Source organism: Alexandromys fortis, unplaced genomic scaffold (assembly GCF_014885135.2).
Source record: "Alexandromys fortis isolate MF-2015 unplaced genomic scaffold, M_Fortis_MF-2015_v1.1 scaffold_171, whole genome shotgun sequence".
In the NCBI taxonomy this organism is placed as follows: Eukaryota; Metazoa; Chordata; class Mammalia; order Rodentia; family Cricetidae; genus Alexandromys; species Alexandromys fortis.
This window is the reverse complement of record NW_026068066.1, coordinates 2,356,537-2,381,126: the sequence shown is the minus strand read 5'-3', so window position 1 is coordinate 2,381,126 and position 24,590 is coordinate 2,356,537. Positions and strand designations below refer to the sequence as shown.

Below are 24,590 nucleotides of genomic sequence, written 5' to 3'. Positions count from 1 at the left end.
GTCATATCCTACTTCTTTGGTGGTCTGGGCAGGACTCGGGAGGAATGAGCTTCCTCCTTCCCAGAATTCTCCTTTTCTCATTGTCCCACCTCTACTTCCTGTCTGGTTGTCCTACCTGGCTACTGACCAATCAGCATTTATTTAAAACATAATTGACAGAATATAGATAATTCTCCCCCACCAATAGTATATCAAGCATTTGCTACAGTGACTATAGACAGGAAACAACCTCCAACTTGTACTGATACCAGTCTGTCCACAGACTGCCCTCTTAGAGGGCAGGCACCCTGTTCTGCTGTACCACACTCACCAAGCACACCCAATTAACATCTGAAGAAGACACCATGGTGTGCCTGTGTGTGCTGTGTATGCATGTGTTGTATGTTTTGTATGTATGTGAGTATGGTGTGTGTCTGGTGTATATGTATTCAGTGTGTACATTTGTGGTGCTATGTTTGTTGTATATATGTGTGGTATATGGTTGTGCTTGGTATGCATGCATCTGGTACATATGCACATGGCGTGTGAGCGTGCATGATGTGTGTCTGATGTCTCTGTGTGTGATATGATTTGGTGTATATATGTGTGGTGGATATGGATTCAGTATGTGCTGTGCTACATTTGTGATGTGCAGGAAAAGTTGATGGGGGGCCCTCTGCACCTGCCTTTTTCCTGGGTCCCTGAAAATCACCTACTTTTAATGCTACAGAGTTTTCTCTTTCGGCCTAGGTAATCAAGAGATCCTCTAGCCCTTCAAGGAAGGGGAGAGATCAGTAACAGGTCAAGGTGGCAGGGAGAACGACATTTCGTGCATAGAGTTTGACTTCTACCCCAGCCCTTTGGAATCCAGTGTCCAATCTGTGGTGGCGTGTCTGCTCCCTGACAGACTTCCTCATTGTGGGCCGTGGTGTGAGCATGTTGTTGCATGGCACTGTGACGGTATTTTCACTCCCCTCGTTGCAAAGCTTTGCTGCTAGGTCCATGCAATTGATGCAGGCTAGAGACCGCCCTCCTGGACAGGCATGGGAACCCTGGAAGAAGATGGAGCTGGGCTCTGTGGCTCCTTAGCAAGGCAGCATTTGGAAGCAATATGGAAACAGCACCCAATGTTCCAGAGTGCTGAGAGGAGCCTCTTGTATTCCGTGCGGAAGTTCTGGTTCAGGAGCCCATAGACAATGGCATTAAGGCAGCTGTTGAAGTAAGCTAGGAAGTAACTGGCAACAAAGAGCCCCTCTGGAACCTGGGGAGCCATCACCTCTGGGTTGATGGCCACTGCAAGGCCGATGCAGTTGAGGGGAGCCCAGCAAATGGCAAAAACCACAAACACAGCGAACATGGTTAGGAAACTGCGCAAGTCACCAGGCTTCTGACGTGGCTGACTTTCAGCCTTGGCCTTCCTTCGGGTCCGGAGCACCAGAACCCAGATTCGCAGGTAGCAGAAGGATACCACAGCTATTGGAAGGAGGAAATGGACGGCCACCACAGCTGCTGTGTACCGGCTGCTGACCGTCTGGTTAAAGGTACAGGAATAGATGCGTGGGTCATAGTCTAGGTTTCCCACAGAGAAACTGGGCACCAAGGCCAGCAGAGTGAGGAGCCAGACGAGGCTGACGTAGAGGAGGGCACGCCAGTGGCTGCAGACCCGGTGGTAGGTTGCACTGTGACACATGCGCCAGTAGCGGTTAATGGCAATGGCTGTGATACTGAAGACGGAGCCAATGACGCTCAGGCCTATCACGAAGGCACTGGCTTTGCAGTGGGCCTCTCCCAGGACCCAACTGTCACGAACAATAGCCACGAGGATCAGTGGGAAAGGGTACAAGGCTATCATAAGGTCAGCCAAGGCCAGACTCACCACAAACAAGTTACCTGAAGGAAGAAGCACAGATTAGTCGTTAGTAAAGGCCTCACAATTTCTGTTCATTATTTTTTTGGGTGGGAGGAGATAGCTTGGTGGACAAAATGCTTGAAACTCAAGCATGAGACCTGAGTTTGGATCCAAGAACCCACATCTTAAAAAAAAAAAAAACAGGCAGAGTGATAATTCTTATAATCCAGGGAAAGAAAGGCAGATAGATCTCCGGGGCTCGATGACTAGCCAGTCCAGCCTAACCACGAGCTCCACATTGCTAAGAGATCCTGTTTGAAATATAAGGTGCATGGCACCTGAGAATACAAGGATAATAACCCTGATTTCTTTACCAATAAATTCTTGTGCATCCACACAGAAACCACACACACACACACACACACACACACACACACACGCACGCACGCACGCACGCACGCACGGTACAGCTATGCACCTAACTCTTTATGCTTCTCTGAACTGGTTTCATCAGTACTGGGAGTGGAAAGCAAACGGCATTTAGAGACTGCCGAGGACTCAAATTGCATCTGTGCTTGTTTACCCAAGTTCTTATGGGCTCCCTTTGGTAATCTGCAATGCATTGATAATTATCTGACTTTGTGGTAGGTGTGAGAATGAGACCAATGTCCAGTGGAGTGGGCGCTCTCAAGTAACTGCTTCCAGGACAGGTACAGAGGCATGGTGTCCTGGATGGGTTTTGTCAACTGGACAGATACTTAGACATGTCTGGGCAGAGGAAATCTTAACTGAGAAAATGCCTCACTAAGACTGGCCTCTAGGCAAGTTTGTGGGGCATTTCCTTGATTCCTGAGTGATGTGTGAGGGCCCCCTCTATTATGGGCAGTGCCAAGGCTGGGATTGCATGAGGAAGCTGGTTCCCCCATATCCTCCACTCATTCCCGTCATACTCCCCCAAAAAGGAAATAAATCAATGTAAGCAAACAAAAACAAAACAACAACAAAAAAACCCAAAACCAAACCAAAACAAACCCCACAACAACAGAAAAATCTCTTTGCTTCCCCCTTTTTCCTATTTCTCCAACCGTCTTCATTCATCCCAGGGCATTGGAGGTGTCAGTGTGCCGTATAGTGTAGCTCTTTGTCCCTTCAGTTTTACTGTCAAGTGTTCGTGAGTCACTGGTCTGGCTCACTGGATCCTTACCGGAACTCCTCTGGGATGCCCTGTGGCTGCCGAGTCATGGTGATCTTGTGGATACTGTTTACAGGACCAGTCCTTTACCAGATCCAGCAGGTCCTAGATGGGGTATGTGCGAGGGTTGGCCGACCCAAGGCCTAGCTCTGGACCTGGGTGGTAGCCAAGCTGGTCAGTCTGGACCCCTTCTCCCCCATACACACCTTGGGCGAGGGGGTGGAGTCAACTCCCCACATGCATGTGCTCAGGATCAGGCCACTACATGGCCTTTGGTGAGGGTGAGAACCATCTCTCTAGTGTGCACAGGGCAGCTCTCTGGCTGTAGAGTCCAGTGAGAGGCAAGGCCAGCTTTCCCAGGGCCAGCGAAGGGTGGGGCCAACTCAGCATGGCTCTCTGGTTTTATCTCGCGTGGTTTCTTAGGCTCCTGAGGTGACACAGGTTACAGACATCTACACAGACCCCAGCTGTAGCTGCACCACGGATCCAAACATGGCCCTCAGCAGCAGTTTGAGCCCGGATGACATCTTGGCTCTGGGTAGAAGGATTGGACACCAAGGCCTCAGATTGTGGCCCTAACCCTGGGCTTCAATGAGACCTTTGGTGGCAATGCAGCACCCTGACTTCAGCACAGACCCCAGCTATGGTCCTACAACCGTGGACCCCAACAAAGTCCTTGGCAGCAGTTGGGTCTGGATGTCACCACTGTCCCAGCAGCAATATTGCCCCGAGACACTAACATGGCCCTCAATTTTGGGTGTTTGCATGGCCTTCCATGGTACAGGTGCATTGGCCATCAGGACAGTCCTTGGCTGAAGTAGAGCCACCAAATCTGACATGGACCGTCAGCCGCCTGCCAGCCCTGGCCTTGAGGACCCTGGCCGAGGCCCCATCTGAGTGGTTAGGCATCAGGCAGGGCTGACTCAGCTTTCTCCTCTGAACGGAGCTCTTGGCAGTGTCGTCAGCTCAGCCAGCCAGAGCCTCGAGAAGCCACACAGCCACTCAGGAAGGTAGCTTGAGTTCCAGGAGGACACTGTTCACCCCTGAAGAGCAGCCTTCGTTCATCCAGTTTCACTGATAACATCAGGGCACCTAGCAAAGCACCAGGACTCTGGAGGGTTCCAAAGTGAAGCTCAGGGCATGAGGAGTTCCCTTCCCGCACCATCCTTGTATTTTTAGAGCGTTTGCTGTGTTCTCAGAAGACCACAGGCTGTCCATGGGAAGTGTTTCTCAGTGGCACCGCACACACAGGACACAGCCTTTACAGTTTTCTGGCCATGTGACAAAATGCCTCTTGTCAGACAGACAGCTCAGTGGGAAGGCAGGACCAGTTCATAGGAGGCACTTACAAGGAGGCCAGAATGCAGGTGCCTCAGATCTGTCCTCATTCTACAGTTGTGCCTACTCCTGCCTTCCTCAGTCCACCTGAGGGTCTGGAGCATCGGGGAAGGGAGACGATGAGCTGAGGTCTAGGAAATGGGAGGCTTCGAGACAGTGAGAGAAGTTCCTGGGTCAGACCTACACATGAAGCACACTCCACCTACATGTGTTAAAACACAGGTGGGGAAAGGGCTAGCTCCAGCCTGCCCTGGTCCCAACACACATGCTCACCTTATCGGAAGGCCGTGTGGTATAGAGTACCTTGGATAGGACCTGCGGAAGTGCTTATTTTCATCTCAAATGCTCCAGGTCAGCCCAGCTCAGAATGGAGAGAAAGTAAGTCCCATCATGCTATGGGAATTCTCAGGACCTCAGGGCTACACCAGTATCTAGAGCCAGCGCGGGATCCAAGATGGCCGTCCTGCCACAGGCCTTCCCCGCCGTGATGAGCTGTACGCCCAAACAGTTACTGAGTAAGGTCACCCTTGTCAGGTGTCTCGTCACAGCAACTAGAAAAAGCAGCTGATGCAAGACACGGACTGCTTCCCAAGTTTCCTGCCTTCAACCCAGTGAGGGTAGGAACTGTCTCAGTTTGGATCTCAAGGCTCCTTTTTGTGTTTGGACAAGGTGTTGGGGGCTGGAGCATTTTGAGGAACACTTAGTTCTGCCCATTGCTGGTCACAGGCGTTTGGGACAATTATTGAACTTTCTCTGTAACTTCTTCACCTATGGCTCCTCCTACTGGAGACCCCCTCCCCATCTTCACGGTGGTGTTTTTTTACAGAAAATTTCCTTTCACTAACATAGGAGGGTTGGTCGCTGCCGGTCCTGACGGTTTCTGGATGGACAGAACACAGGCTCTTGGAATCTACAAACGCAACATAAAGAGTCCAAAGCTGGAAGCGGTGCCAGCTCCGCCAGCTGTTTCTCTGGAAAGCTACGGCAGGCTCTGCTGTGTTACTGCGGCTTCTCCCCTAATAATGCCCCAGAGGCTGCATGCAGCTTGTAAACAGTGAGCGGAACACATCAGCTCCACGTGGAAAGTGATTCAATTACTCTCCCCTATTAAGCCGACTGTTCATAAAGGCTGAGGTCCTCCAGCCTGCTGGAGAGCCATCCGCCCAGCTTCTAGTGTCTTGGCAGAATCCCAATTAGGTGACTACCGACATCATGTTGTCCGCCATCTGTGAGGTGCTGAGATGCTGGGGTCTCTCTGGATGAGATTCGGGAGGAGATCCCTGCTGCACCAATGTCTCCCCCAGCCAGGTGAGAAATCAATCAGCCAGTGTGTAGCTCTGTTCCGCATTGTGTGTAATGGCTTGTAATGAACATTCATACAAGAGTCTTGCGGTGACTCATCAGGCCTGTCTCTGTCAGACAAGCTGTAGCAGTGGAAGGGGCCGCCACTGCAGGGCTGTGCTCTCTGAAGTAGAACGCCTCCATTATTCACAGGTAGAGCACATCTCCCACACAGGATTTTCCTATCCTGTCTCCTCTCTGGGAAGGCTGTTTCTGAGGAGGTGGGCAGTGCTACACCGTCTAGTCCTCATCAGACAGAACTCTGAAAGACCAAGCTACCCCGGCCACCCCTCTTTGTTTGCCTTCTGAACTCTGAAGAGTTTATTTGTGTTCAAAACAACTTTGGACATTGAGTTTCCCTTCAATATTTACTTGAGCCAGTCATTTACTCAGCAGGCACCCCGAGAATCTCTTCAGAGTGGTTCTGACTGTTCCAGGAGCATAGGGAAGGGTGGTGAGCAATCCAAGCGTGTCTGTTCCCTCACAGAGAAGACAGCCAACCAAATGAAAGCATCTATAGGGAGGAAGCCACAGATGACCCTTGCTCTCCCAGAGGACTAACCTCCTCCAGATCAGAGCCGGCCTCCAGCCTTTATTTACTGTGCAGCAATCTGTACTCTCCCATACACAGGAAAGACATGGTGTGGTGCTCAGAGAAAGACCTGTCATGCTGCGTCAACACAGAAGCAGTGGCTCGGGGAAGCCCAGGCCAGAGCAACGAGCTGGAGAGAGTCCCAAGTCAGACAACGATGGGGTTAGTCAGGCTGATCAGCTCCCCCAAACCCTTCAACCAGATTGCTCTCCTCCAAGAATGACATTGCACCTCAAACAGACCTTATGATAAAGGCCATAAGCAATATTAATGTCTACACGAATTATGTGAGACATTCTAGTAACATTTTGGGTATAAGAGATTTTGCAAAGATTGAGCAGATAATTTGTTAAAAACGTGGTTTCCTTACAAGTACTGAAGCAATGGATACATTTATGGTAATCTAATTTGATCCTCAAATCCTGGAGGGCAGAAACTGTTTTCTTCCGAAGTCCTATTATTTATGAAAAACCCTTAGGGTGTTAGGATGATTCATAGAAAGGCAGAGATAAAATTGTTCTTGCCTTAGTTAAAAACATTAAACGTGTACAGGAAAATTCCAAGGATGACGTTTCAAAATCTTAAAGGGAGAAGTATTTCCGAGTGTAAGAAGTGTGCGTTTGAAAAGACACTGATGTGGCGTCAGCAAACGTTCTTCCACACCATCTGCAGAGACCATCTGGGAACTGGATGAGTGTCCTCTTGTTGCTTCAGTGAATGCAATAGTAACAAAGGACATGGATGTTCTACCAGATTCAACGCTGTGCATTTAGTACTTTCTGTAATAACCCTGTATGTTTAACCAGACAATTTCTGTCTCCCAGATGAAGAAGTAGGTGGTGGTTATGTAAACCTATAACAGAGAAGGAGGGAGAAGAACCAGAAGACAGGAAATCAGGGGAGAAGAGGAAGCGGGGTAAAAGGCAAGGCTGTGAGAACTGATATTCATCGCAAGTGAAGAGCAGAAACAGGACACTGAACTTGGCAGTGAGGGGGTCAGTCAAGACACTAGCTAGGTGAATTTTGCTCTCTGCAGGTGAATAAAATGATGGCCTGGTGCCTGTTCTCTCAAATAGCTTTGTCTTCAAAAACAGAGATGGAGTAATACTTAGACAGAAATATCCCTCAGGTGAGGGATTGTAGAATAAAATGTTTTTTCTTCACCCCCCTTTCCTTATTATTATTGGTGTATATTTTGTATATGTTTATTGGGTCACCATATGTATGTTTTCACTGTATAGCATGTACTTTTGAGTCTTTTCTCTCTCCCTTCTCCCCTCTTGCTCTCCTAGATGTTTTCAGATAGCATTAATTCATGTGGGAAGGCTCACCTTAAATGTGGGAAGAGCCAGTCTATGGATTAATTCCTAGACTGAGCACAAACAAGAATCTGAGCCGAGCCAGGTGGTGGGGGCACACACCTTTAATCCCAGTCCTCGGGATGTAGAGGCAGGCAGATCTCTGAGTTCGAAGCCAGCCTTGTCTACACAAAGTGAGATCCAGGACAGCCAGGGCTGTTAGACAGAGAAACCCTGTCTAAAAAAACAACAAAATAACCTGAGCTGAGAAGCGGCATTCCCCTCTTCCTGTTTCCCGACTTTGCAGATAGTGAGACCACCTGTCTCATGCTCCTGCTGCCCTTCCATCCCCACCGGGGTGGACTGTACCCTCACACTGTGAGCCCAGACAAACCTTTCCTTTCTTCTGTCCAACTGGCACAGTAGTGACAGATTTAGGGAACAGACTTGAGTACGAAGTCCGAGACAAGTTGTTCCTGAGGTAAATGTAAATTCTTCACTTTACAAATGAAAAATAAAGAGTGGACGGGGCTCATTTTCAAAGTGTTGCAGGTTTTCAGATCATTTTGAAATATCGCTTTACCATGGTCATTTAGTTTAAGCCAATATTACATTAGGTAAACGAGTGTCACCAACAGAGCCAATGAAGGGCTGGGCATCGTGGCACGAAAACGATTCTTTGGTCCATTCCTACCACCTCAAAAAAGAAGAAGGAGTAGGAGAAGAAGAGGAGGAGGATGAGGAAGAGTCAGAAAAAGAAAGCACTGGTTATATTGAATGACTGTGGAAGTTGCCATGGGCAGGAATAAATGTGTGTGGATAGCACGTTAGTTTGTTTCTCTGTGCTGGGCTGCAGCACAGGCATCAGGAGGTAGAGAAGAGAATGAAGCACCAACAATTCACCTGCTCTCTACTCCTGGCTGCTGAGCACTATGGGGAGCACAGAGTGGGACAGTCCTAAGTAGCATGAAGAAGTGGGATTCTTATCTTCCTTATGCAAGAAGCAGCAATGGCTACTTCCTCAACCATGTCTCTTGTGACAGACAACCTAAGGACTGAACAGGGAGACTCCGCACATAGAGGCTTCCCTGGCACCCAGCATGCCAGGAGGGATGCCAACATGTAGAAGAATGAAAATAGATCCATATCTATTCCAATGGACAAAATTCAAGTCCAGATGGATTAAAGACCTCAATATAAATCTGACCACACTGAACCTGAAAGAAGAGAAAGTGGGTAGTATTCTTCAATGCTGGGCACCGGAGACCGCTTCCCAAATATAACCCCAGTAACACAGACACTAAGAGCAACAATAAACAAGTGAGACCTCCTGAAACTGGGAAGCTTCTGGAAAGCAAAAGACACAGTCAATAAGACAAAAAATGCAGCCTCCTGAAATGGGAAAATATCTTCACCAACCCCACATCAGACAAAGGACTGATTCCAAAATATATAAAAGACTTAAGAAATTGGACATCAAAATTCTAAATAACTCAATTAAAAATGGGATACAGAACTAAACAGAAAATTCTCAACTGAAGAATCTCAAATGGTCAAAAGTTACTTAAGGAGATGTTCAACATCCTTAGCCATCAGGGAAATGCAAATCAAAATAACTCTGAGATACCATCTTACACCTGTCAGAATGGCTAAGATCAAAAACACCAATGATAGCTTATGCTGGAGAGGATATGGAGTAAGGGGGTCACTCATCCATTGCTGGTGGGAATGCAAACTTGTACAACCACTTTGGAAATCAATATGGTGGTTTCTCGGAAAACTGGGAATCAACCTACCTCAGGATCCAGCAATACTACTTTTGGGCATTTACCCAAAAGATGCCCAATCATACTACAAAGGTATTTGTTCAGCTATGTTCATAGCAGTATTGTTAGTAATAGCCAGAACCTGGAAACAATATAGATGCCCCTCAATCGAAGAATGAGTAAAGAAAATGAGGGACATTTACACATTAGAGAACTACTTGGCGGTAAAAACATGACATTAGAGCAAAAGAGGAGGAGAAAATGGGAGGGATGAGAAGAACTTGAGGGAATGGGATAGTTGAGAAAGAGAAAGGACAGAGATGAGAGAAAGGAGAGAGATATTTTGATTGAGGGAGCCATTACAGGGTTAGCAGAAACCTGGCTCTAGAGAAATTCCAAGGGAGGAATGAGAATATGAACAAAGAAATCAAGACCATGAGGGGGTTCACCCACTGAAACAGTCTACATGAGCTAATGGAGCTCACCAACTCCAGCCAGACTGGAAAGGAAGAAGCATAGGTCCAAACTAGTCCCTCTGAATGTGGTTGATAGCTGCATGGCTGGGGCAGACTGAGGGGCAGTGGCACCAGGATTTATCCCAACTGCATGTACTGGCTTTTTGGGAATCTATTCTCTTTGGATGGATACCTTGCTCAACCTAGATAGAGTAGGGAGGGCCTTGAACCTTCCACAAAGCAATGTGCCTCACCTGCTCTGAGGATTGGATGGGGTGGGGTGGGAGGGTACATGGAAGGAATGGGAGGAGGGGAGGGAGTGGGAACTTGGATGAGTATGTATAATGAAAAAAGATAGTTTGCTTTCTTTTAAGAAAAACAAATATAAAAAAAGAAGAAAAAAAAAGAATTCCAGAATTAACCAGTGGATCTCTGGGGTTCTTCTAAGGTCACTGGGTAGCACATATCTGTACCCTGTCAGGAGCTGAGTTACATGCCCCTCCCTCTGGTTTTATTGTCCTGCAGGGAAAGGGGGAACTGGGAATATATAGGTAAGGGAAAAAATGATTTCAGAATTGTTACCTGTTATAGCCAAATCTTTGTTATGGTTCTCACAGTGGGTCACCCGATTTCTCTGTCTTCATGCAGAAAAGCCAGTGTTGATGCAAGCCATGCCCACAAGAGTCTAAACTAACACTCTTACTTGGAATTATATCTCCCAGTGATGAGTCTTTGACACGGTGCCTAACAGAATGCTCATCCATTCATTGCTCGCACTCACGCAGAGTCCACTCACCCTCCAGCAAGGACTTTCTAATTGCCTACTTATGAAATCAGTTTGGCAGGCAGGGAAAGGGGTCTCTCTCACAGGTGGGGAGCATCCATGGCCAAAAGAGACCCCATCTCACAGTAACAGTTGAAATGCCATGGATAGCAGGCTGCTTCCCTACAGTGCCCACGTCCTGCCACTATCAAGTGCACATGAAAAGCTCGGCTCAGTTCACATTGGCACTACTGTATCAAGTGTGCCCTGAGTAGAGGCAAGTTCCAGAATAGCTTCGCATCCGGGGACAAAAACTTCCCCCTAAGTCCTTCAAAAAACCAAAATTTGGGACTAGGTTGAAATGACACAGGGCACTGAGGAGAGAAAAGGGGGCGGGCGGGGTGTTTGTGGGATGGGAAAGGATCTAAGATTCGGGCTTCGAAGCAGTGGCAGGGCACAGAAGGAACCCAGCCCTGAGGAAGCTGGTACTTACCCGCATTCCGCAGCTTGCGGTTCCTGAGCACAGAGAAGATGACAAGGAGGTTTCCCACGACGTCCAGGACTGTGGCGACAATTATCACTGTAGATAGCGTGGGAGCCACCCAAGTAGCCCGGGGAGTCCCTGGTGGTCCTGTGCCCGCTGACCCGGACCAAGTAGGGCGCATCGCCAGCCTGCCAGCCTCGCAGCAATTGGCAGCAGAGTTGCTCTCAGGCATCCCAGGGTAGGTTAGACACACAGGTGAGCACAGCTAGGGGCACTCCCGTCGCTCCTCCTCCAAGTCCAGCGAGTGCTAGGAAGAGGCTGTAGGGAGTGACCTAAAGGAGACAATTAATTGAACGTGGGCAGAGGGGCGGAGAGAAATGAAGGATCCAGACAAGGACCATGGCTCAGGTGTTGTAGAAAGGAACATTTCCCTCAGCTGCACACTCTGGAACAGCGCTGCTGATCTCAGAGCTGCCGCCAGAGCTCAGTCTGGGCCACCTCAAGTTGCCTAGTGGGTAAGGTCTAAAAACCAAGTCCCTAAAAACCAAGACTCCCTACTTCCTTTCCAACGTGGAGAAGCTATGTTCATTTCAGGACACCCAGCTTTGCAGAGTGAAGAGGGTGCTGGTGGGTGGTTCGAACGATCTGATCTTCAGGTTTGAGATCCCATCTGCCAGATGGTGCAGCTCTGAAGAGCACATGACTCAGGAGGAATGGGGATCAACCCCAGAGCAAAGAAGCCACAAATGTTGAGTTCTGAGAGGTGACAGGAAAACTATCCCTTAGCCACATGTGTGTTGTGGGTAGCCCTGAGGTTAGTGTTGGAAACCCAACACTTTTAAAAATACTTATGTGGATATCGGTTTAAGAGTGGTGTTTAAATGGGTACATGGTCTATGCTGGAGGTCTTTTTTTTCTGAGCTCTACATTTTTCTCTGCTCCCCTCCCTGCCCCTTTCCTCCCCTTCAACCCCTCCCAAGGTCCCCATGCTCCCAATTTACTCAGGAGATCTTGTCTTTTTCTACTTCCCATGTAGATTAGATCTACATATGTCTCTCTTAGGGTCCTCATTGCTGTCTAGGTTCTCTGGGATTGTGACTTGTGAGCTGGTTTCCTTTGCTTTATGTTTAAAAAACACTTACGAGTGAGTACATATAATATATATCTTTCTGGGTCTGGGTTACCTCACTCAAAATAATGTTTTCTAGCTCCATCCATTTTCCTGAAAAATTCAAGATGTATTTATTTTTTTCTGCTGTGTAGTACTCCATTGTGTAAATGTACCACATTTTCTTTATCCATTCTTTAGTGGCATTTAGGTTGTTTCCAGATTCTGGCTATGACAAACAAAGCTGCTATGAACATAGTTGAGCAAATGTCCTTGTGGCATGATTGAGCATCTTTTGGATATATATCCAAAAGTGGTATTGCTGGGTCTTGAGGAAGGTTGTTTTTTAATTTTCTGAGAAATTGCCACAATGAAACCCAAAGGTTCTGTTCCAGCTTGCATTCCCACCAGCAATGCAGAAGTGTTCCCTTTACCCTACATCCTCTCCAGTATAAGTTATCAGTGTTTTTGATCTTGGCCATTCTTACAGGTGTAAGATGGAATGTCTCAATAAAGGCAATATACAGTAAGCCAACAGCCAACATCAAACTAAATGGAGAGAAATTCCCAGTGATACCACTGAAATCAGGAACAAGACAAGGTTGTCCACTTTCTCCATATCTATTTAGTATAGTTTTTGAGGTCCTAGCTAGAGCAATAAGACACCAAAAGGAGATCAAGAGGATACAAATCGGAAAAGAAGAAGCCAAACTCTCACTATTTGCTGGTGATATAATAGTTTACATAAGCGAACCCAAAAATTCTACCAAGGAACTTCTACAAACATAAACATGTTCAGAATTGTGCAGGATACAAGATTAACTAAAAAAAAATCAGTAGCACTCCTGTACACAGATGATAAATGGGCTAAGAAAGAAATCAGAGAAACATCAACCTTCACAATAGCCACAAATAGCATAAAATTTCTTGGAGTAACTCTAACCAAACAAGTAGAAGACTTGTATGAAAGAACTTTAAATCTTTGAAAAAAGAAATTGAAGAAGACACCAGAAAGTGGAAAGATCTCCCATGCTCTTGGGTAGGTAGAATTAACATAGTAAAAATGGCAATCTTACCAAAAGCAATCTACAGATTCAATGCAATGCCCATCAAAATCCCAGCAAAATTCTTCAGAGACCTCAAAAGAATGGTACTCAACTTCATATGGAAAAGCAAATAGATAGATAGATAGATAGATAGATAGATAGATAGATAGATAGATAAAAACAAACCAGGATAGCCAAAATAATCCTGTACAATGAAGAAACTTCTGAGGCATCACAATCCTTGACTTCAAACTCTACTACAGAGCTGGAGGTTTTTATACTGTAGGTTTGGCCAAGAATGTCAGAGAAATGTGAGTGCAAGATAGAAGGAATGACACTGACCATGTTTCTGTCCCTTATTTTGTCCCCATGCAGTTTTTATACTCACTAGAACCACAAACTCCAAGTGACCAGGCAACCCGAGTTTACAAAGAGAGCAATCAAAGGAGTCTCATATTGCCCAAGGACAAGGCAAAGAGGGCAAGGCTTTAAAGAAGTGCCTGTGCCTTCCTGTGCCCACCCACCAAAGGACAGATGCTCAAGATTACACAGAAATTCAGAATTAAACTCAACATAAAAAGTCAAGGCCGTTTCCTCCAAACTACTTATCCCACATTCTCCACAGCAGATTTGTGTGCCTCAGCCCAAATCAAAACTCAAACCACACCTCTATTAGCAGAAGAGCTGGGGAATCAACTTCACACAATGGGATAAAAATTGCCTGTTACCTCTACAGCATGAATCAATCACAAAAGCACCACATGAAGCCAGATTGTAACCAATATATAACACACACACACACACACACACGCGCGCGCGCGCGTGCGACCTTCTTATGCATATATATATAAGAAGAAGGCAGTATGTATCAAATACTATGCATCCAGAAAGTACACAGTATTTGGTTCAGTTCTCATCAAGTCTAAAGTTCATCTGTGGTCATAGAAATCAGAACTAGATGGTAGAGATGTAGTTAATCAAGTAATCAATTTGTCAATTCTAGGGTATCAAATCTTGTAAATGTAGGCAAGCATTCTACTGCCTGGCTACCTCCTCAGCTCTGGAATGTTGTTTTTGTCCATGTAGCTTTATATAGTCAAGCTCTTCCCAGAAATCAGTAGGAGAAAGTGTGACAGAATGACAGAAATGCACACCTGCCTAGGTGAGGTGAGCATGTCTGGATCCTGGGAGAGGAGGAAGATTTCCCCTGAGTAGAATGAAGGCTGAAGCCAGGGGCAAATTCAGAAGGGCTCCTAAACTGCAGGGGAGTTTGGGATCCTCTTGAATTTTGTGTTCTTTGGGAGTTTGAGGTTACCCCCAACCCAGGCTTGAAGATAGGGTGGGTGTTTAAAGATAAAAGATATAAAGAAGCATTTCAGAGAGTGATAACTCCCCCTAGGAGACACAGAAGGCTTGTCAGGAGCATGAGTGTCCCTGGGTAGGACTTTAAACCAGCCCCTTGGGGTGTCAGTAAGCAAACTAGAGCTGCCCAGCTCAGGACAGGGTGAGGAGGTGGTGGGATGATGATGGAAATCACCAAATAATCCCACACCAGTTCAGAATTATGAATAATAAAAGGGTTATTTATTTAAGGGGAAAACTTACAGATCACTGTCCTAGATAACAATCCTCTGTGTGAACAGGAACAGAGTCTAGCAGCTGAAAGCAGGAGCTGGAAGCAAAAGAGTGGGCACACGCTTACAACTGCTTTTACAGTATAAGAGACCACACCCAAGTGGGTTGGTATCTTAAAGGCTATTGGCTGAAGGAACAGAATGTCTTTTCACAGCACTTCCCCCCCTTTTTTTAAATAAGAGGGTTCTAAACCCAATACAAAACTATATACACTAGGAATAGATATCAAGTATAGTTAGAATTACAACTAGCATAAACAATATTAAACAAGAAACGTATGCTAAATGTTTTAATAAACATCCTAAGGAGTCTAAGTCTTGTATAGGAAATGGCTTGGTTAGATCATAAGAGTACAGTAACTATGACTATCTAATCTTGGACCCCATCAAAGGCCTGAGAAGAGAGATAATATTACTTGAGTAGGAAGGAAGTACAGTCAAGCAGCTTCCAAAGTGAGCAATATATGAAAGAGAAAGTTAGCTACCTGAGCAATCATCCAAAGTCTCATTTTTCATTGTTGAAGCAACCAACTTTGGCTAAGGCCTAGAATAACTGACAGACCATTATCAGAGGCAGAAAAATTTTCAGAACCATCTTACGCTGACTTGGCAAGGTTTGACAGTCTTTTTCCTTGTGTCTTGCTTATCATTTTCTGGATAACATGTACTTTGTCAGTGGATGAGGTATGGGCAGTTCCTTGCCCAAAATCCAATGGTGCCAAGAAGAAAACAAACATTGAGTGGAGTGTCTTGGGTGCTCAATATTCTCTCAGGAATAGATTGGTGCTGTCAGGAGCAGTCATGTCTCATGTCAACAGAACCCTAAGTTATTTAAATGCCATGTTCTACAGATCCTTGAAGTGGTTGAAGATTACCTATCTAGATAGATGCAATCTCTAGATATCTAATGAACCTAATTGATCTGACTGTAAGTACAAAAAAATGAACAACTATTAACCTATAATAATTAATACCTGTATAACTTAAAGATTAAAACTTCATACCAGAATATTAAATAATCTGTAAACAAATGTGCAACAAATGAGGATAATGATCTCAAAATGTAAACAATCTATAAGTATCTTGGTCAGAGGTAGGAGTAATATATAACGCAATATGAAAATATCCTAAACAGAGGCAGAAACATGCATATATACAATCTAACAGAATAACTTTGCTTAAGTGTATAAATAATGTAAAAAAATAGCAAATACAATTTGAACTCGTATCAATATACAAAAGTATACCAATGTAAATTATCCATAAATAATAGCTCATAAGTATTCACTCTATTACCCACTATTGTTATTCCTTTTTTTTTTTAACAAACATAGCTTTCACCCCAACTCTCTATTTAGGACAAGTAATAACCAACACCCCCTAAACAGTGTTCCCAACCCTAAGAACAAACTTTTTTAGGATAGGGGACGTGGGTCCTCTAGAATTGCTTATTATTGTCATGGGGGTGATGGTCTCTTAATTGGATTCTGCAAAAGTAAAGTGATGGTTAAGTTTCAAAATTACTATCTAGTATAGTTGCAAACAATTTCTGAGCAGTTGATAGAGTTCTTTTCAAAGTTCTTATTTGGAGTTCTGGCCAGAACATCATGAGAAGGTGCACCATTTCAGCAGCTGGTACCCAAAAACTGGTTTTATAGTAGTGCTTTCAGCATCATGATGTTATCTCAATGGTGGTGTTGTTGCTGTGAGGCTCCATCTTCTTTCTGGAAACTTCAAACATTACTGCAGGAGAAGGATCTATAGAAAAATCTATAGTTCATCATGGAAAACTTAAACATCATTCATATAAGCATACATTCAATGAATAATATGATATAGACAAAATAGAGATGAAGAAAGTAAAATTTTCCCTAAAGTGTTTTTTCTGTCCCATACCAGATGGCTCCTGATAGGAGATAGAAACTCTGAATATTCTTTTTAATGCTTGGATTTAGAGAAGTACAGAGCCATTGCCCAACTCCAAAACCAGCTGAATATGTGTGTGTGTGTATGTGTGTGTATAAATGTAAGTGTAACCACTATCTTTATACATGATCCATATTCCATTTTCTAAATGATCCTTAGTTGATAGTTATTTTTCCTTCTGTCAGCCTTCAAACATCCAGGGTCTCTTGAATTTTTGATAATGTGTATTTTCCTGTAAAGATAAGAGCAAATCCCTGCCCCAACCCTTATGAGGTTTCCTTACCACCTGTATGATTGTCACTGTTGTGGATGAGCTGCTGTCATTTCTCTTTTTTAGGAGGTTTCTCCTTTTCAAAGCAAATCTTTATTAATTTTGATGATATCCATAATTTTTCTTCTCCTGCGGAAACAAGAGCAAAACCCCTTCCCCAACATAGCACATCTCCTGGTTTCCATTGTGAGGTCAACACATTTTTGAAGTATACTGATTGATTCAATTCAGAAGTTTTTTCTGAATGCCTCTCTGATGCTGTTGTTCCTTTCTCATTGGTGTTAAGAAAATTCAAGGTTAATAAAGCATTATGCTATCTCTTTCTGGGGGTATTTTCCATCCTCTTCTGTTTGTTCAGCATATCCTTTACAGTACAATTTGACCTTTTTATAATTGCCTGAGCTGTAGGATTAATTGATATACCTGTAATGTGCTTTATATTATAATAAGCAAAAATTCATTTTCTTAGATACATATGCCAGACCATTGTCTATCTTTATTTGTGTAGGAATGCCCATGATGGCCATAACTTGTAATAAATGCTTGATTACTGAATCAGCCTTTTCCAAGTTCAGAGGGTTTCCCATTGAAAACCTGAATATGTGTCTATGGTGTGGTGTACATATTTTAATTTACCAAATTCTGCAAAGTGGAACACATTTATCTGCCAGATTTCATTCCTTTGAGCACCCTTAGGGTGACTCCCTGCAGGCAATTGTGTTTGATTATAGAAAGAGCAACTAGGACATCTCTTTATAATTTTCTTTGCTTGTTGCCATGTAATAGAAAATTCTTTCTTTAAACCTTTGCTATCGACATAATGTTTTTTTTTTTTTACGAAATTCAGAGGTCTGCAACACACTTCCAATCAATAATTGATCAATTTCTACATTACCTTGTGCTAGAGGACCTGGAAGACCCTTATGGGAACGTATGTGTGTTATGTATGTAGGACAAAGCCTATTCCTAATTATGTTTTGCACCTGGATGACTAATGAAGTCAATTCCATATCATCTGGTATAAATTCATTGGTTTCAATATGCAAGACAACTCTTTCTGCATATTGTGAATCAGTAACTATATTGAGAGGTTCTTTAAAATCCCTTAGTACAATAAGAATAACATATAATTCTGCCTTATAGACAGAATTATAAGGGCTTTGTCCCACCATACTTAATCCTTCTGATTTGTAACCTGCCTTCCCTGATTTATTTGCATCAGTATAAAATGTATGGGCTCCAGTTATTGGAGCATCACATACAATTTGGCGAAGAATCCAAGAAGTTCTCTTTATAAGATTAAGTCTATCGGTTTTCAGATAATTGCTATTAATTTCTCCCAAAAAATAGTACACGCTTTTTTCCAGGGTTCATTGTCTTTCCATAACATTTTATTTTTTTTCAGCAGTAAAAGGCACTATAATCTTTGCTGGGTCTATAGAGACAGGGGTCTTTGGGAACTACTTATGGCTCTTTTTAAAAATTTTATTGTGACTCTAAAAGAATGCTCTTTCTAAAAGAAAGGGATTTTGACTGGGAGAGTGAAATGTTCCCCAAGCTCATCCTTCCTCAACCCACTAGAATTTATGCAAACATTAGTATGACTATTTAAAGTGGATCCAGAGAGGCAGTCCTGATAAGAGTTTAGGGCTATGGCACTCAAGTAATGGAGAGGTGTCAGACCCAACAGAGTGGGTTTCATGTTCAAGGAAGACATTCTAGAAGGAGTGATTTCAGAGCCTAGTCTAGAGAAGTGGGTGTAAAATTGGGCCAGAGAGTCCTCCAGAGTAAGACTGAAGGATTTTGAGGGTTTGAACTTATTCCCAAAACATCTGCTTCCTGTTCTAAAGTCAAGCTGTTGTCTGCTTCTTCTATGCTGTGGTTTGGGTATGTGTTGTACTGGGTGGGTTTTAGGTACGCATTGGGTATGCGTTGAGTGTGTGTTGGATTAGATGTGTATTGGGTTGGGTATGTGTTGAGTGTGTACCCCGAATCTGTTGTTAAAAGCTTTATTTATGGAAGCTTGGTTCCTAGAGTGGATGTGGCCATGAGTAGAAGAATCTTGGAAAGGAGGGGCCTGGTGAGACCTGGTGGAGGCTGATGAGAACATGGGAGGTTTTGTCCATAGAAAGGACTAAGGTAGGTCTCATGATGACGTGGGGTCCCCTCTGTGTGCTGTGATTACCATTAATGAATAAGCTGCTTTGGACCTATATAGCAGGGCAGAACTTAGGGAGGTGAGAAGACAGAACTAAATGCTGGGAGAAAGAAGGGCAGAGTCAGGGAAACTCTATGGAGCCACTGCCAGAGTCAGACATGCTGAAACTTTGGCAGTAAGCCACTGCCATGTGGCGATACACAGATTACTAGAAATAGGTTAAATTAAGATATAAAAGTTAAACAATAAGAAGTTAGAGCTAATGGGCCAAGCAGTGATTTAATTAATACAGTTTCTGTGTGCTTATTTCATGTTTAAGCTAGCCAGGCAGCTGGGACAAACAAGTGGCCCCTCCTCCACTACATTTGGCATGCAAACATGGTGAACAAAATCCATGTAAAACCTAAAAAAGCTAAACACAGAAAAACAAAGTTTAGCCTCATTTTTTTTTTTTCAGCTGGCAGCGTTATGAAGCTCCTTTAAGGGAGGTTTTCCTGATTCACTGGTAGCAGAAAAAAACTGCCCCTTTTTAAAAAGGCAGCTTCCTGGGCCATGCTGCCAGTACAAACTCCGGCTATGGTGCCTTTGAATGGTATTTGTGGGACTAGGTATTTGTGTGCCCACTTGAGGTTGGGAGGAAAGTAGCTGAGAACCAGCTCAGCGTCCCTGGCCTGGACAGGTGGCCGGATCAGTACTGCTAGGTGTGCACAAACAGGGGAGCATGGTGGATTCCTGCCACCACACACAGAGATATTTCTAGGCCGCACAGTGCACTGCAGGGCATATTTAGCTATTACTCAGATCAAAAGGGTTTATATGCTGCACACTCATTCTCAGAGTTAAAGTACTGAGCATGGCTCCTACCTGGTGGCCCAAGAGCTGGAAGTAATGGTACCTCAACCATTTTAAAAGTGGAGAGAGGCAGAGCCAGTATCCAGAGCAGCTGCAACCAAGCTGCTTACCATTTTAAAAGCTCTTCAAGACAGTAAAGAATTACAGATAGTGCAATAAGGACAGATTCAGACATAAAAGTACTCTAAATGGGTCACAGTGTTGAATAAATGTATGTAGTACAGAGAGTTGGACAAGAAGTAAATCATTTAAAATGTCTTTAAAGAGACACAGTACAGTCATAGATTAAAAGGAATAAAGAAAAATAAGCCATGTAAAGATGGAAAATTCACAGAGAGTCTGGATCATGTATATTATTGTGTTTTCTTTGAATTTTTTGACTATGAAGGAGCTAAGTACAGAGACACATTTCATTGTACAGGCTGCTAAGCTAAACCAATGTAAAGGTATCTTGACTTTAGAATTTGAATCTAAGGATATGTTGCTTTGGAAAAGAGGGTCTTCTTTTGTCTCCACAGAGGATAAGAACCTGTAGATTTATTCCAGGCTAATATGGTTTGATGGATTGAGATACCCTGAAAGGTCACCTTGAACACCCTCTGTAACAGGAGGGCTTTCTTGTTGGGGGTTACTGTTCTGCCCAGTTCCCACAGCTGGCAAGCTCCCAAAGAAATTACACAGAGGTCGGTATATATTAATGATAAACTGATTAGTTCATTAACTCAGGCTTCTTATTAAGTCTTGTAATTTATATTGACCCATTATTCTAGTATATGTTAGGCACACGGCTCAGTATCTTTTTCAGTGGGGCAGGTCACATCCTGCTTCTTCGGTGGTCTGGGCAGGACTGGGGAAAGAGCTTCCTTCATCCCAGAATACTCCTGTTCTCATTGCCCCACCTCTACTTCCTGTCTGGTTACTGGCCAATCAGCGTTTATTTAAAATATAATTGACAGAATATAGAACTGTCCCTCACCGACCCTCAAAAAATTACCTGGCCCAATTAACAGCAGGAAGAAGTCTGGACAGAACTGTGCTCATATTCCTAAATATTGTTTGTAAATGTTTCTTTACATTTAAAGGGGGATATGATATAGATATGGATCTTGGTTTATTGATACAAATTTAAGGTCAATTTTGTTATAAGTATATGTATTTGATTAAGGTATTGTGTTTGTGTAGTTCATTTAAAAGTTCATTAATGTATAATTAAGAAATATAAGTTAATAGATACTCATCTATAATAGTCAAGCTTGTAGTCATGTTTGTTATATTTTCTAGATGTATACAGAAATATTTCAGTTAGATAGGTATTCTTCAAATCTTTCAAAGACCTTCAGAATACGGTGTTTAAAATGTTTTAACAACTTAGGACTTTTCATGACAATGAGACATGTCTACTCCTGGTGGCACAAGCTACTTCAACAGGAAGATGAGCATCAAAGAGGCTCTTTATGGAGTTGGTTGACCATTTTGGCAAGAAACTGTTCTTGCCTGGACTGCTTAACTGGACATGCAGGACCCACAAAGAAATGACTGCTGAACTTGCCTAAAAATGAGATGATCCTTCAGGGTTCCTGCTCCATGAAAGAGTCTGCTCGACTTTCTGCAGAACACAGAAGGAAAATGGGACTGACATACTGTCAATATAGGTGTAACTATCTTTGGAATTGCCTGCTTCATGGAAAAGTCTGCTGGATTCTATGGGCCTGTAGGCTGAAGATGAATGTGACCTATAGCAGGGCAGAACTTAGGTAGGCAGGGAAGATGGAACTGAATGCTGGGAGAAAGAAGGGCAGAGTCAGGGACACATTATCAGCCACTACCAGAGTCAGACATGCTGAAACTTTGGTGGTAAGTCACTGTCATGTGGTGATTCACAGATTACTAGAAATGGGTTAAATTAAAATATAAGAGTTAGCCAGTAATAAGCTAGAGCTAATGGGCCAAACAGTGATTTGTTTAATACATTTTCTGAGTGGTTATTTTGGGTCTAAGCTAGCCGGGCAGCTGAAACAAATATGTACCCTCCTCCACTACATCATAAATCTAAAGTCTAGTTTTTATTTCCTGTGTCACCATGTGATCTATCCCTCTCATGTATGTGCCTGCCACTGTGATGCCATGGACCATAAGACCATCAGAAGCAAGATGATGCTTAAACCATGTCTTTGAACCTCTAGAAATGTAAACCAAAAAACTTCTTATTTCTGAAGTATCCAGCTTCACAGATTCCGTTATAGTGACAAAAAATGGACCCTTGCTTTGCAGTTGTCGAAGCAACTCTGTCACTAATAGATAGGAGGTACTTCCTTCTTATTTGATAGTGATCTCACTTTCCAATTGTCAGAAGCAACTCTATCACTAACAGATAGAAGGTACTTCCTTCTTATTTGATAGTGATCTAGCTTTCCAATTGTCAAAAGCAACTCTGTCACTAACAGATAGGAGGTACTTCCTTCTTATTTGATAGTGATCTCAGCATTCAATTAGAAGGTCCTAACCCTGTCGTTGGGTAGTACTGACTCCTGAGTAAGTCTCCTTCATCTCTTTAAACCTTTGTTTTATTTTGAGTTATACACACACACACACACACACACACACACACGTATGTTGGTGTGTGGGTATGTGCATGTGTGCATGTATGAATGCATGTGCTTACAGAGTCCAGAAGAGGGTGAGGGTGCTGGATTCCCTGGAGCTAGAGCTGAAGTGATTGTGAGCCATCTGGCTGAGAGTTAAACTTGGGTCTTTGGATGAGCACTAAGTGCTCTGAACTACTGAGCCATCCCATCACTGTTGCTTGTTATCCTGCAGTTTCTTGATTGGATGCTTCAACAAATAACCTTAAATGTTTATTTTATTTATACAAGTATGTGTGCTACACATGTTATGAAAATTCATATGCAAATTATTCTATATAATTAGTTTACAATTTATGTATGTAACTTAAGCTGCTTAATCTTTGTCTTGTTAGAATGAAAAGTGGTTGTTTACTTGAGGAACATTACTTAAAAATAAACTTTAAGCCAAAAATCTTTAATAGAAAAATTCAAGAAAATGAGTGACATGAAGATAGTAATAGTCCTGACTCCAGTAGAGGAATCTTGAAGAGATGCAGACAATGGATGTGTAGTCTCAGAACAGGCTGTTAGGCAAACAAGCCCTGTAGGGAATAGCATGATGATTTTATGTATGGGCTCCATCTCTGGGGGCACAGTGTGTGTGCCTTCATGACCTCTGAGGGCAGAGGGACCTGCACTCTTCTCTCACAAGGACATTTCAGTCTCTCCTCGGGGCCTCTGCAGAGATGCCATCAGCAGACCAAACCTTTCTCCAATTAGTACACAGGCCCATGGCTATTGAGGTTCATGGCTTTGCATTGGGTTTCTCATGCCACAGAGCCAGAAAACTGTCTAGCTTCTCCCTGTGGTTTCTTGAGATCTTTTCCTGTTCTAGTCCAGTTAATTTTCCAGGGTCTCTCCTGTCACAAAGTCAGGATGAATGCTTTATCATAGAGATTTGAGCTAGTTCTGGTGTGTGGAGCAGGACACTCCCCCAGCCTCCACCAAAAACACCCCATGGGAATGACTGATGTCACCAGATGAGCTTAAGAATCCTTGAAGACGCACATGGGTTCATCATAGAAACACGCTAGGTTGTGGGGCTAGCTATGACTTGAGTACTCCAGAAGAAGCTGGGGCACTTCTGTCTGGCCTATGTGTTGACTTAGGTTTTCAGCTCCTGACACCATTTGGGAGGTTGTAGATTTTAGAATGTAGGAGTTGTCTAGGGGGTTTGGGTACTTGAGCCACGACCCTGGTCTCTCTCAGGAGTAAGCCCCTAGAAGCATGTCTCTTGCAGTAGCACTTTGTCCTGGGCCTCTCTGTCGTTCACTTTTTCTCTCTGATCTGAAGTGAGATATATCCTTTGTCCTATGTGCTCATCCCCAGGAGGTCAGCCCAAGTTCACAGGGCACATGGTGGTCATGTATTTGCTATAGAGCCAAGCATGGATTGAAATCCTGATCCTCCTACCTTCAATGACCAGGATTATAAGCATGTACCACCATGTCCAGTCTCTGAGATGCTGGATTTTATAATTTTTTAAAAAATGCTTCAAGATTCCCAGTGGCAGTAGGCAGCAGAAATGCTGTAGGTCCCAAATGGTGGTAGCCGGCCATGTGGTGGCAGAGAGTGGGCCCTGGGAGCAGCCATTCCCAGGCAGAGACGGCTGCCAGTCCCAGAGCAGTGGCCCAAGCAGTGGTGGCGGGCCATGTGGTGGCAGGCAGTGGGCCCTGAGAGCAGCCAGTCCCAGGCAGATGGCTGCTGGTCCCTGAGCAGTGGCTGGTCCCAGGGAGGGAGACACATGGCAGGCGGGCAGGCAGAAGACAGAAACATGGATAGACAACTTGCACAGTGAGATTGAATATTTATTCAGGGGGTTATGAGGGTGGAAGGGAGAAGGGGAAGACAGACAGAGAGAGAGACAGAGAGAGAGAGAGAGAGAGAGAGAGAGAGAGAGAGAGAGAGAGAGAG

At 44.0% G+C, this 24,590-nt stretch overlaps 1 protein-coding gene across 1 annotated transcript; it reads right to left on the bottom strand.

Annotated features, from left to right (window-relative positions):
- Positions 1-96: 96 nt before the first annotated feature.
- Positions 97-11,289, bottom strand: Mtnr1b (melatonin receptor 1B). Its single transcript, XM_050120614.1, has 2 exons — positions 11,067-11,289; positions 97-1,869 (listed from the first exon to the last, which is right to left on the bottom strand). The coding sequence occupies exons 1-2, from the start codon at positions 11,287-11,289 to the stop codon at positions 998-1,000; spliced, it is 1,095 nt and encodes a 364-aa protein (XP_049976571.1). The 3' UTR covers positions 97-997.
- Between the last annotated feature and the right edge of the window lie 13,301 nt (positions 11,290-24,590).

Bases quoted from the DNA above. Each gene is read 5' to 3' on its own strand.
- Mtnr1b (XM_050120614.1), bottom strand. From the start codon at position 11,289: ATGCCTGAGAGCAACTCTGCTGCCAATTGCTGCGAGGCTGGCAGGCTG. The intron at 1,870-11,066 runs GTAAGTACCAGC...TTCTTCCTTCAG, and splicing joins CCGCAAGCTGCGGAATGCGG to GTAACTTGTTTGTGGTGAGT.